Source organism: Epinephelus fuscoguttatus, linkage group LG12 (assembly GCF_011397635.1).
Source record: "Epinephelus fuscoguttatus linkage group LG12, E.fuscoguttatus.final_Chr_v1".
In the NCBI taxonomy this organism is placed as follows: Eukaryota; Metazoa; Chordata; class Actinopteri; order Perciformes; family Serranidae; genus Epinephelus; species Epinephelus fuscoguttatus.
The window spans coordinates 18,370,796-18,384,425 of NC_064763.1; the positions used below are offsets into that span (position 1 = coordinate 18,370,796).

Genomic DNA, 13,630 nt, shown 5'->3' on the forward strand with positions numbered 1-13,630 from the left:
TTTTTAGACTTTCTAGTGTTATTAAATGTCAATTGCTGTGGATGTTTGATCTTAAAGAATAATAGTAAGCAGAATTAGGCTTGGGCGGTTTGTATTTTTTCATACCTTCCTAACATTTCACTATGGTATTTGAAGGTATTTGTGAATTTTTAACAACTGTAGACTTTCTGAATTCAAGTTTCTTTCTTTGATTGAGACTAGCTTAATTGCCGCGTTAACTCATCGTAGAACAAACTTCATTCAAACTTGACAGGAAGAAAATAAAACTCACCAAAACCACCTTAGTTAGTCTTTCCATTGTTCCAACATTTTCATACATATATATTCATACAGCTCTACTACCACTTGTAAGGCTGTAGTTCCTGTCATAAACTTCAACTTTTCCATTTAACACTCTGCCATTTCTTTATTGTGACTAGTTGACCTGAAAAACAGTCCATTTTGAACTCCACTCTGCCTACAAATAAGCCACTCGCAGTGCCTTTTCCAAGTTGGCTGCTTTCAATCTAGTTTGCAGCCACACCCCATTGGATTTAATGCAAAAAAAAAAAGGCGGTGGCAGCTTAGCGGTGTGAAGCCTCCCTAAAAGGCAGCATGGAGAGAAACCACTTGATTCACGCCCTCCTCACTGGCTGCCCAGGGTAAAAGGGGGACATGAGGGCTGATTTTAAGATCAGGGAGCAGGCGAGGTAGAAAATAGGCCATCAGCATCTTCTGTGATACTGCACTAAAAATAACGCTGCGACCGCTTTCTGCATACATCCGCTTTCACTGCCCAAGTGAACAGGAAGCTATCCCCAAATCTCCATTGTTAGTTGAGCCCAGAGGAACACCAAATACTTACCCTGTCCAATTTCCTTTAAGTTGATATGATTTTCCTATTTGATCTGCCTTTTTCCTCCTTCCACCGTATTTCTGTGCTCTGCCTCTGGGGTTGTTGGCTCGGGCTCCAGACAAGGGCCACCTGTTAGCTGTGGATCGCCCCCAGCAATAAAAGGGAGATTCTGTGTGTGTGTGTGTGTGTGTGTGTGTGTGTGTGTATTCCTTGGCTGCATGTTTGCAGCAAGCTTCACAGAGCCTGGAGTCTTAACCACGGCAACAAACCTGGCTCACTGAACCATTAAGCTTAAAAAGAGCACTCAAATATTTTGCTTCTCTTCCATCCCCCCGGTCTATGCTGGAATATAAGGGTGAAGGCAGCTCTCAGTGGAGTGGAGAGTCCCTGAAGAGCAGTCTGTGCAATGGAGCCCTTCCTCTGTCTGCTTTATGTGGTGTGTGTATATCCACCACGTGTGTGTGCTCCTCTCCAAATTTTACTCTAGATTGATAATACCATAGAGGCCCTTCTTCATTCTTGAGCCCTATATGCATGCCACTAGTATTACCGGGGGACCTCCTCTGATTTAGAAATAACCCCCCACGTCTGTGTGGTGCATCTGCACGGGATAAGCGAAGCCTGTATTTAGCTCCTTTCCCACTGGACAAAAAAATCCACTTACACCCGCTAACATCTGGCTTTTGTATTTAATGGGAAAGGTTACATTTGGCATTCATTCCCAGCTCAAATGACAGGTATTCATCAGCACCAGCTCCGAGCCCAGACACCCAGACATCTGGGTGGATATGCTCATTGTATTCCCTTTGCCAACACCGTGCAATGACGGGCCGCCACAAATTTCATCTATCTCCTTTCGAGCAGAACTTGAAAATTGTTCAAAATCAGTTGGTGCCAAGTTTGAGAGAGAGAGACTGAATAAGTAACTGGCCTCCATGTGGCTTCCTACTGTTTGCTAATCTGTTTTTCAGTGTGTCACTGATGTAAAACATGACCCACCAATAAACAGCAGAAAGGTAGCTTGTCTTCTGCAGAGCAGTGCTTACACCTCTGATCTTCTGGTGATGGGAAAGGAGTCTATCGCCTAATTTTAACAAGGTTTCCAGCATTTAAAAAACGTGCATTTTTGTGCTAATTTGGGTGGGAAAAGGGGTATTTTATTCGAATTTACTGACATTATTCCCCGGATATAATGCACACATCATTTGTAACTCCACTCTACACAACACAGAAACACTTCACAGCACTACTAGCTGTGATGTACAGTGTTAACTTCCTTTTCCTCTTTTAATGTGGGCTAAAGAAACAGAAGTGATTCTACCACACGTTGACACATCACCCATCTCATCATCTTTAGAGGTTTCATTCTTCTGTTTGATTTGAGCTTGCTTTTTCTGCGAACAAATCTCTATGCTGTGTAGCGAGATGCACCTCCTGCACCCAAAATGCTGTGAAAATGTTTATATTTGCCAATGATCTGTTATTCTTGACTGGGAAACAAGGCACGGAGAAAACACAAACCTAAATGTGACCCTGGGACGAGTATTATCACATGACTTCTTTGTTTTGCAAATATGGGAGGTAATTTCTGGGGGAGTTTTTGCTTGATTAATTATTGATACGGCAGATTCACACGGGATTAAGATCACAGACGACCTCGCAATCATTACAAATTACAAGAGGTCCTCAGGTAATACAGGTTCTGTGTGAACAAGGTATTTGTAGCTGCAGGATACTTAACCTCCCTACCTGGCTGATGTGGAACATAAACCTGAAGCAGATCATTTCCTCTTGATGAATTTTATGCCATGGTGAAAGTTTGGGATTTCAGTAATTATTCTGGATCATTTTACCCCTTTTTGTGAGTGAGTTTTAAGCTTGACAAGCTGTTACATTTTCTTCTATACTCACTGCTCATCAGATTATTAAACCACTTACTGATGCCTCACTACAGAGCGCAGACACCTAGTACATCCTCAGACTGGAGAGTTATTGACTCTGCTGCAGGCCATGTGACACATGTCGTCTGATCACCGTACCACTACACAGAGGTGGTACATCTATGTCAGATCCCGTTGAGTTGTAAAGTATAAGGTACATGCAAGGGAAGCGTCAGATAAATGAGGTAAGAAAGTGAGTTGGAGGAAAAAGGGTGATGGGATGCTTTCATGCAGACAGCCTTGGAGTCAAGCATGCTTTTGCAATATGTGAAGACTCCACACATGCACACATTCCCACCCAAGGCCAGGTTATTGATAAGGGGTTAAGGCATCATTACCATCTATAGATTGTGGCCTTGGTGCGGGGTTGTTGTGCGCTGCTGTGGATTGGTCCTTTAAGGGAGACAGATTAAAGCCTGCGTTACTCAGAGAAAAGCCCTGGAGCGTAATGAAATCAATGGCTGGGACATAACATTCCTGTTCCTCAGCTAGAACTGCTCAGTGCACAGTGTACACACAACCCATCATAAGAGCACACACACACACACACACACACACACACACACACACACACACACACACACACACAGAGCCAGCCCTCCCAGATATTGATGTCTGGGTGGGAGCCTTAGAGGCCATTCCTTGGATCATGATTTCGCTCTGATCCACACTGGAAATCTCATTTGCCACAGCAGAGGCAAGCAGTCCCCTTCTCTGTTCTTCTGTTTCTCTCCAATGTTCTCCTTTATTATCATCATAATCACTATTATTCAGTGTATTTTATTATTATTTGTGCCTTGATTGGAGAAAGGAACTGCCTTTTGTAAGCTGAATCTGGCAGCTTGATGTTATTTTTTTGTTTTACGCTGTTTTCTCCATTCCAGTCAAATGTATTTGTTTAATTCTTAATCACAGTTCAAAGAATTTAACACACCCACAGTTTAACACAGTAATGAAGCAGAATCTGCTTTCGAGAAAAAGAAAAAGTTTCATCGACGTGCGATTGGTCATATTATTATATCTGAACTCAACAATCACAGCGTTGTTTAATCAAATGTTCACTGTTTGATGGATCTGACTGGTTGCATGGGTATGTGTGTTTTTGTAACCCTCTCATGTCTCTGTTTCCTCACAGGGTGAAGATGGAGGAGCTGGTCCGTCAGATGGTAAGGAGCCTCTTAATTTCCTGACAACTCCCTTGGCTTTTTCTACAACTTGGCTGCTGTCACACAAACACATGAAGTTGATATAGTCGTACTGCCATCCTCAGAAGATCTAGACAGTGAGGCCAAATGCATGTTGCATCATGGTGTTCATTCAAAGTGTCTCCTCAACATCACAAGCAAGTTCAGCTACTACACCTTTCCAGGTGTTCTCGGTATAGTTGTCGTCTTTATAATCATTATTTTATTTGTCAAAGAGGACTGTTTTTTTTTTGTTTTTTTTGTTTTTTTAACGAGATCAGTATCCATATTGTTGTGTGACAGTATGAAGAGAATTACGACATTGAAATCGGAAAAAATCTATTGATCGCATGAGCAACAGTTAGGGAAGCAAATTATCGATTAATTCATTAATCGATAGTTGTTTCATCTTATCGACGATGATCGATTAATTGATAAGCGGCGATTTTCCTGAGAAGCTGAATTTCACTCTGAATCAATAGGTTTTATCTATGCGTAACATAAAAAGCTATACCTTCCTTTTAATATTACAGGTTTAAAAACGCAATTAATTGCAATTAATTTATTTTAATCAAGCAATTTCTTATCGACAATTAATCGATAATCGATTAATTGTTTGCATCCCTAATTGAAGTTGATAGCAGAATTGTGTGGAAATCCCACCTTCTGGCTCTGCTGTCCGATCAAGCATCTGCAGTACTTGGCACCTAGTCACAATTTTCTGGAGGTTTCTGTGGAAGCTCTGAGCAAGCTTTTCTGCAAAGTATAGATGAGGCATCGCACTTTCAATTCAGTCTTTCAAACATACCAAAAGAGTCTATATTCAATAGCTTAATAAGGAGCATTCATTGTCTTGCTACAAGCAATTCAATAATTGGAAAAAGAGGAAATCTGTTTTCTGAACTGATTGCATGGAGAGTAAATTTAGGCCAACCCGGGTCGTCAGTTAGCATAAACAGTCATAGCTCAAAGCCTTTCATTTACTTCTCAAGCACCCCATATTTACCTGTGGACATTAATATCTTAGTTTTAACATTTAAGTGTTTTTGTTTGTGCAGATGCTCAACGGGCGGCTGCTCACAACCGCATGGCTTCCACCAGCCTCATCCACGAAACAGACCTGGTGGTGTCCATCAACGACCTGGACAACCTCTTCAATTCGGACGAAGATGATCTGGCGGTGAGTAGAGACCTTGGCTCACACTGACTGCAATGAGTATCTCATTACACAGAGCGTGGTCTGGCACAGTGTGTGTGTGTGTGTGTGTGTGTGTGTGTGTGTGTCCACTGGTGTTCATGTGCCAAAGCAGTGTCTTCACGCTGCCCATCATCAGCTCACAATTCTCACTACCCACTTACCAGTTACTCTGAGATGTCATGTGTGATACTGACTCGCAGGCCCCACAGGTGTGAGAAATATAACAAGGATGAGTTAAGAGCGGTGTTATTAACTGACACTTTGAGTTACCAAAATGGTCAGGTGCTAAAATACTTCTTTTTTTGTGTGTCCACAGCCTGGTTCCAGACGACCAGTGAATGGAACAGACGAGAAATTTGGCAGCAAGGAACCAAAGCCATCCACTTTGGACCCTGTATCCTGCATTAGTATGTATCTCTTCATCCGTCTCCACTGATGTCTCTCTCTCTTCCCCCTTAACACTGATGTGCCATGTCTTCTTAAAGGATACAAGGATGGATTTACCTCAAATCTAGAATCAGATTTGTCATAGCTGTGAATCCCTTGAAAATTAAGAATGGTACACAGGGTTTTTTTTTGCCAGAAGCCACTTCGGGTTAAAATGAAGTATTCCCCCTGCTCACAATTGCAGCTAAGTGAAACAGCATCATATCCTTTTAATCCACTAAATAACAGTGAGGCTTTTACTACTCAGGCACCATGATGCTCACCCTTGGCTTTGCCACCTAGTGGTGGAGAGTGTGGCTGTAATTAACTTCACAGTCCATCAGTGTCTGGCTCACAGCTGAGTGCTTAAAGCAGTGGTGCTCAACCTTATTTTGGGCCAGCACCCTCCTATCCATTATCCAGGTCCCTTATCACCCCCTGTCAATTAAAATGTAGGCTAATTGTTTCCCCTGAATATTAATGTTGATTATTATTCTGTGTGATATCATTAAAAAGACTTGTCAGTGAATGTCAAATAACAGATTTGTTTTAACTGGACAGTTGGAATGTCATTATCATTAGTTCTCCAGGGATTAAAAAATGCGTGTGAATAGGAATTATATTTATGAGTGCTAAACAAATAAAATTAGACATTCAAACTTTAATTAGGTCTTGTTATTGATCACAAACAGCAGCCAGTCAAAGTTGTAATTGGGTGCCAGGGTCAAACAAGAAGCATCTTAGAGAAAATTTTGATTGAACCACTGGTCTTCCAAATGGTGGATAATCCGTACTACCTTCTGAGCCATAGCCGCCTTAAAAGAGTTGTAGCAGTGAAAGGGATGTAAAGGAAAATACAAAATTCAGGTGACAGGTGACAATTTAAAATATAATGAAATATAATGCAGTCAGGCTCTCAGACATTTTGTAGCGCTTTCAAATGTTTATTCTCCAGTATATCAAGTTTTCTTGGATCGGATAACCTTCCATGTAATTTAATTAACATAACCAACTAATAGATAGGAAAAGATTATTGTTTTGTTTTCATACAATAGTTAACGTTTGGAGTAAAGTATACCATATAGTTCTGTTCATATTATACACTATGAATTTCATGGAAGTCATGGAAAAGTTTTGAGCTTTGTCCATGAAAATGTGGTGGAACGCTGATGAAGGCATGATTAACTCTTTAGTCCTCTTCTGTGTCTTTTGTTTGAGGAGGTGACCCCTTTTCAAGTGTGCGTGTGGCACCTATTCATGTCAACTTCATTTTAATTAATTCATAAACTCCTGGACTTAAATAGCTCATTTGTGTTCAAGATTTATGCTGAAGTTTAAAACTTTGTGCACATTCAAACATACCCCACATATCTGTGTTCTCTGAGATGTCGAGCATAAAGTAGAAATATTTTGAGGGGGGAAAAAAGTTCTCCCTTATTGTCTACTGTGGATTACGTTATTGCTCTGCGCTCCCCCTCAGACTGTCTGACAGGCGCAGAGCCCCCTTTGGGACTCTCTGGATGAGACAGAGTTTAGGGAAGCAGCCCCAACCCTCTTCATCGGAGGTGGAAAACCTCCAAAACTACATCTAACAAGAGCTGACTGTACAGACCACTGACATATAGAGGAGACTTCTTGCTATGTAAAAAAAAAAAAAAAAATCTTTCTTGGCAGAGTCCCTCCTCTTTCTCTCTGTATATAAAGCACTGTTGCTCATAGTTTTTTGCAACCCGCTCAACAGCAGCTTTCCATTTTGAGACGCACTAAAAGAATTCGGAGTGGTGCACCGGATGCACCGAAGCGCTCCATCCCAAACCTTCATAAAAAGCTGCGTGCAAGCTTTTCAGAAAAACAAGACTGATGTAGAAAGCTACAAATGTTTGTGGTAAAACCAACTGTGATGGTAATATTGTAAAAATGTGGGCATACAACTTAACGGGCATTAAAAATCAGACACCCAAGAACACCTCAATATTGCTTCCATCGTCCGTGTTGACGAATGCCAGCTTAGAGTCTCATTTACCACCTGCTTTGTTGTCTCCTTTGTTACACCACAGTCTAGCCTTTAAGTTCCACCCTATTTGCTGACTTGAACACAACTGCACCTCACTGTATTTTCTGTGTTTGGTTATTTATTCTTAGGTTTGAGCTCAGGGACACTAATGTAGAGCTAAAGAGATTTTAAGGACACTCTATATTTTACTGTGAAGCAAATTGGTCTCAGATCTACCATTTTGCTTTAGTTTTATGATCATATATGGTACAGTTCTAGACTCTGCCCATTTACTATGAATTGTGTTTGTTAGCCCCATGGAAGCACCTTGCAATTACAAAGATGGTTTGCGAGTTTGAGGCCTTGGCTATTCCCCACATAGTCTCTGGCCCTCTTTATATAGAGATATGTCTTAACCAGGAAACATGTCCTTCTAGTAGAGTAGAGTAGTTCTCTGTAGAGTAGAATTATCTTGTGAAAATGAAAGCAGTATAAAAAGAAGGCGCTGCTGCTCTTACCCACCTCTTAACTTTGCATAAACAGCTCTGCAGGATCCTGCGAATATATAAAGAAGTACAGATTATGTAGATATTTCATCAGTCATGGGCGAGATGCCCGTCAAACTTAAAGCGTGTCTGATAAGTATTCATCTGTTTTCTATTTACATGGGAGCTGCCTATAGCAACAGCTGCTTGTCATATTTGGTTGCAGAACAGGAAAACATACATCCTGACAGAAACTGTAGTAACAGACAGCAGAGTCCTAACAACTTGAGATTACACATTTTACATTGTTTAGTCATCCACGTTGTTATCTCAAGAAATGGTGTGTGTCACAAAGTGCTGTTTGTAGGGCAATTTAATTAAGTGTCTCATTATCAGCTTGTTGAGTAGTGAGAGCTGTGTGATATGGGCAACAGTGTCGGAAGAGGCTTTAAATACTACTTCTGAACTTGTTTCTTTTCAAGTGCATTATAATCCAAGTCTGTCACATTTTAATGGCCCCTTGTTCTCCTCTGTGCACCAGGTTCTGCAGACCTGCACCAGATGTTTCCCACACCTCCCTCCCTAGAGCAGCACATCATGGGCTACTCGCCGATGAACATGTGTAGCAAGGATTACGGCAGCATGGAGCCCAACACGGGCATGACCACGCTGGATGGCACCTCGTCTCTGGGAGGCCATTTCAAGATCGAGGTGGAGGAGAGCTTCTGCAGCCCCAAGCCATCTGAGATCAAGGTGGGTGTAGACTCTGTAAATCTGTCGGGTTTTATTGCAGTGTCAATTACAATTGACTAAATTTACTGCCAGAACTAGTAGGTGTCATAAGTCAAAGCGAATGATTATTGATGGATGCGTTTTCTTCACCATGCTCATGTTGAGGCAGCTGGGTGGCCACGTAGTCAGAGACTGCCCTTCACATTAGGAATACAGGGTTTTTATTTTCCATAGTCACTTTGACATGGCCACTCCAAGGCAGGAATTTGTATGCCGTTATGCCGTCTTGCTGTCCTGAATGAAAAGTACAATCGTAGAATGGAGGGACAGAGTTGTCTCACCTGTAAGGCGACATCAGAGGTAGTAACAGCGCTGAAATGACCTCAGTGTAAAAGGGATAGCAGCTAGGATGGGATCATGGGTGGCATGGGTTTGACGTTCTGTAACCCACTGTGGTAGATATTTAAAAAGTATTTTGTAGCAGCTAACTCAGAAGAAGAAGAAGAAGAAGAAGAACACATGATAATGTCCTTGACTTTGTTGTCAAGCTGGCTTCAGCCATTTAATAGGCTGTTTAGCTACGTATCTTGTGAAATGTCATGGTATCGAAGTGTCCGATATTTCTTTGCACAGTCTCACACACACACACACACACTCATTTTTTTTTTTTACCGAGGTATAGTGCTGCCACAGCACACAAGAACGACGCTCCGCCACTTTTTTCTACAAGTGAGGAAATAGATCATTCACAGTTCACATGATTTAGTTAAATTCATAAACAAATTTTTAAGCGCTTGAAGATCCTATTATCACTAAACGTATGTCATGCAAGAAAGACAGTAAAAACAGATTAAACGGTCAGAGTTGTCAGATTGCTATTTGACATGTGTTGATTGATTCATGGCGTCAACTCATGCATTGAGTTACATGCAACAAAACATTCCACCTTGACAGCTGCCATTATGAAGGAATTTTTAAGACCCTCTTCATCATGACGGACAACGATTAAGTCTGTCATACCTCTAGTGTCTGCCGAGTTAAGGTTCCCATGAGCACCGCACTAACTCCCTACCAGCTCTGTAGTTACTGAGATGACGTTGCCACAGACGTTGGTTTTATGGGGATATAAGGCAGCAGAGTCTCAGCCAGGCATGCCTCGATTTATCTTTTGTTCTGAGTGGTCATTCTTTTCTCCCCGTGCCCTTACCTCCATAGAGGACAGGAAACAAAAGCTGATTTTCTCTGCAAGTCATAATTATTTTCTGCCTCATTCCCTGTCCATCTTGTAGGACTATTCATTCGTCTACAAGCCAGAACTGTGCCAGCCGTTCGTAGGCTGCTCCATGTTTGCTCCTCTGAAGACGTTACCCAGCCAGTGTCTCCCACCTGTCAAAGTACCAGAGGACTGCATCTACCGACCGAGCTGGACCATGGGCAGGGAGATGCTCAACCCCGTGCCTGTCATGACCTTCCTCAACAAGGACAGGTATGCCGCTGTCGTTCTTTTCAACGAGCTGTTTAATGAGTGGGTGTTTGTCATCTTCAGAGAAGTCTTTGAGTGTTGCTGTAATCGCACACCTGAGATCTTTCATATGAGAGTAACACCACAACTGTGGGTAGGCAGTACCATGCAACTAGTGGAATGATCCATTTATATTCCAGTTTAACAGTGATATCAATTCTGCGCCTTGCTGACACATGGCTACATGAATTATTTATGTCTAATTCTAGCTTGTTTCAAAGATTCCTTATTGTTTTATCATGATGATCTGGGCAGAAGGTTACTGAGGCGTCCTAATATAGACTTGCAGAAGAAATGCCAAGACTGTGCTGGCTGGTTTGCTTGTTTTTTTGTGCATGGAAGCATATACTGTGCTCCCTTTCTGTCCACACACCCTCTGGTCTCTCCCTGGACATCCCCTTAGCAGGCTGCTCAATTTCCCATGCATGGCTGCCTCAGGCGGAGCAGGGAAATGAGTGTAAAATGCCGTCTTGGTTGAAGATGAGGATTATCACTGGAGTGGTGAGATGGGCCCCCACAGCGGCTCCATGCCACCTCGCTGCTCATAGCAGCTTGGAGTCTGTAGTATATCTGTCACTGTTCCTCTCAGCTGCACACAGCTACACCTCTGCTGCTTTCCATTCACACACGTGGGGAATTCTTATCAGTATGTTTATCAGAAAAATCCCAAAACAAACCTTGTTTTGTTGTATTGATTTTGTGCTTTTCTGGAATCAGGGTAGTAGAGTAGAGCCTTATTACATTTGTACAGACTTAAATGTATTATACCTGCATGTTTCATTGACCCAGGAACATAAAATCTGTCAGAGTGGCTCACTGATCTATATCTAATCTCGCCACTCTGAGCAGAAACTTTCACCATGATGCATTTCTTATTTCTGCTTTTTAACATTGTCAACCTCACTTTGTGTGTATGGCTGCGTTTTATTGCACAACATGCACTATAAAACATTCAATTCTAAACAAACAACACAAACCCTGTGAACTAACGGGCATTTCCTTACTGAGGTTTGCTTGTAATTGGGCATGTGTGTGACTAGAGATTAACGTTGCTGCCTTCGCTAGTCAAAACCAGAATTACTAGTTGGTAAACTTATTATTTAAGATATTAAGAGGAAAAAGGGTTTGGACTGACATGCGAGACTAACCATCGGCTCTGATCATCAATGACTCTCTTTGGCACAAACATGCGCTCCTAGACTCAGTGGATGGAACCACAAACACCGTAACAAGTCGGCAGCTGTACGCATATGTTCATTCCAGAAAATACGCACACTTGCTTTGGCTGGATGTCTTCTTGCTAGGCTGAACAAGAGAGTTGCTTTTGGGGGCACAGGGGATCCCTGATTCTCTCACTGTGATACTGGGCTGTTCTGATTACTCTTTGACACTTCCCCCTGCATTATAGCGAGCTTTATGTTTGGTATAGTCATAGCAAAAAGGGTTATTTTGCGAGAATCAAAATCAGCTTCCCCTCCTTGCTTTACAAAATGGGTCACTTACACGGTTTCTTGTCTACATCCTGTAGAAATTTTGCACTCTCTGTGTAACGCCCTCATCAAGTTTTCTCAAATCTGGGGACCTTTTATTGAACATATCAAAAGGGTACGGAGTCAAGCTGACTAACCTCATTGGACTACTTCTTTGAATTGGACTGTACATTGTGCTTCGATCTACCAGGACACACAGTCTTCACTGGACCTTCCCTGGCCACTTATGGTCTTTACCCCATGGATGCTCTCTCTCTGCCTCAACCTTCCCATGGACACATTAGGAACTGGCCTATAATTGAACTGTTTTTCCTCTAGCTGGCAGTGTCTTACTCAGGGAAATCAGTCGCTAGGAGCATCCCTGATCGGATAAGGCGAGACTTGTTGCTCACCATTATAAACAAGTAACCTGTCAACATCACTTTGTCCAGCAGGTAAAGGCTGAGCTGGAAATGTTGTCTGTCTTTTACAAGAATTCCAATATTTTTTGTAGCAGTGCTAATTGCAGTTTTAAGGTTATACATTTGTCTGATTGTTATTTTTAGAGCCATGTCTAGCAAGTCCTAGTGTCCTATTATTTTTTGAGTCCCTTTTAATGTGCAACCTTACCTGGCATCTCGGGAACCTTTCATTAAAGGCAGATGTGCTCAAGCAAGTGTTGAGTGTGGAAGACGCCACAGGGTTACAGTCCTTAACCATTGTGTTTTTGGTTAATCTTACTTTTTTATTGTTTGAAGTTGTTTAATACTCCATTGATTTGAAGTTTGTTTTTTTAAAAGGCCTGTTTATTTGGGGATTTTTGTTTTCTCTTTTTTTTTTTTTTTTTTAAACACGACAGTCAAGACAATCAGTTCATAGCGTCATCTTGCAGCTCTCCATAAATCCTGCAAATGAGTCGACTCTAAAACCAACCAAAGCACCCTGGATCATTGAACAGTGAGGAAAGCTAAACCAAAGACAGTGAGTTCATCATATCTCCTGCTATGGCGTCCAAAATTTGAGAGTACTCCTTCTTGCTATGTGCAAGAGTATCCCAATCAGTTAAGCGTTATGGCAGTTCCTTGCATCGTCCACTTTGGCTGCAGGAAGACAGTGAAGAGGTCAAGGCAACCACTTCATTTGTCACTTCCCCCCAAAGTTTCTGTAGCTTTACACATTTCCAAAACATATGTGCATGTGTGCCATCTGAAGGTGGTCAAATTTCAAGTGCTTTGAATAAGAGTAGGGTTCATTATTTTGTCTTTTTCTAGAGAGTGTTATAAGAGTGCTGAGTCTAGTTATGAAGGATTGTGCAGCAGGAAGAGGTGTCTGCACTTGCGAAGCCTGGCGAGAATCCAGAAAGTCATTGGTAAAGATCTTATAATGTGCTGGTGCTGCCTTCGCATCTGCAGCCGATGTCGAACGTGCCCTGGCTGCAGGAGAGAGCTGTGCTGGGACTTCCTTCTTCTAATGGGTCTGTGCCAGGAGTTGTTCCTCACATGCAGCTAGGGACATGATGTGCTCACCCTCTCCCTCTCCTGCACTCTCACACACACACACTCTCCCTCTCCTTCTCTCCCCGCTTCCTCACTGTTGCTTGCCAGCCCAAAAATAAACCTTACCTCAGAGGGACACTCGTTGAAATGTTTATTGAATGTCTTTCTCTCTCCCTCTGCTTCTTTTCGCTACCCGTTTCTCATTCTGTCTCTCCTGCATTCTTGTTCCCTCATGTGTAAACACGTGTGCAGTCTAAGCTCACTCTGCATTCCTTTTGTAGTGAACGTTGTTGTGCCCTACTGCCTTATTACTCAAACTATCTTCGCAAATGCTGTGAGACAGTTGGATA

General features: G+C 42.1%; 1 protein-coding gene across 1 annotated transcript in view; it reads left to right on the forward strand.

Moving 5' to 3' along the window:
* Nucleotides 1-13,630, forward strand: part of med13a (mediator complex subunit 13a) — a 109,705-nt gene that overhangs the window by 78,526 nt on the left and 17,549 nt on the right. Inside the window, exons 12-16 of the mRNA XM_049592773.1 lie at nt 3,911-3,941; nt 5,018-5,139; nt 5,474-5,564; nt 8,603-8,814; nt 10,083-10,279. Of these exons, the coding sequence (XP_049448730.1) occupies nt 3,911-3,941; nt 5,018-5,139; nt 5,474-5,564; nt 8,603-8,814; nt 10,083-10,279 (653 nt within the window). The remainder of the gene's footprint in view (nt 1-3,910; nt 3,942-5,017; nt 5,140-5,473; nt 5,565-8,602; nt 8,815-10,082; nt 10,280-13,630) is intronic.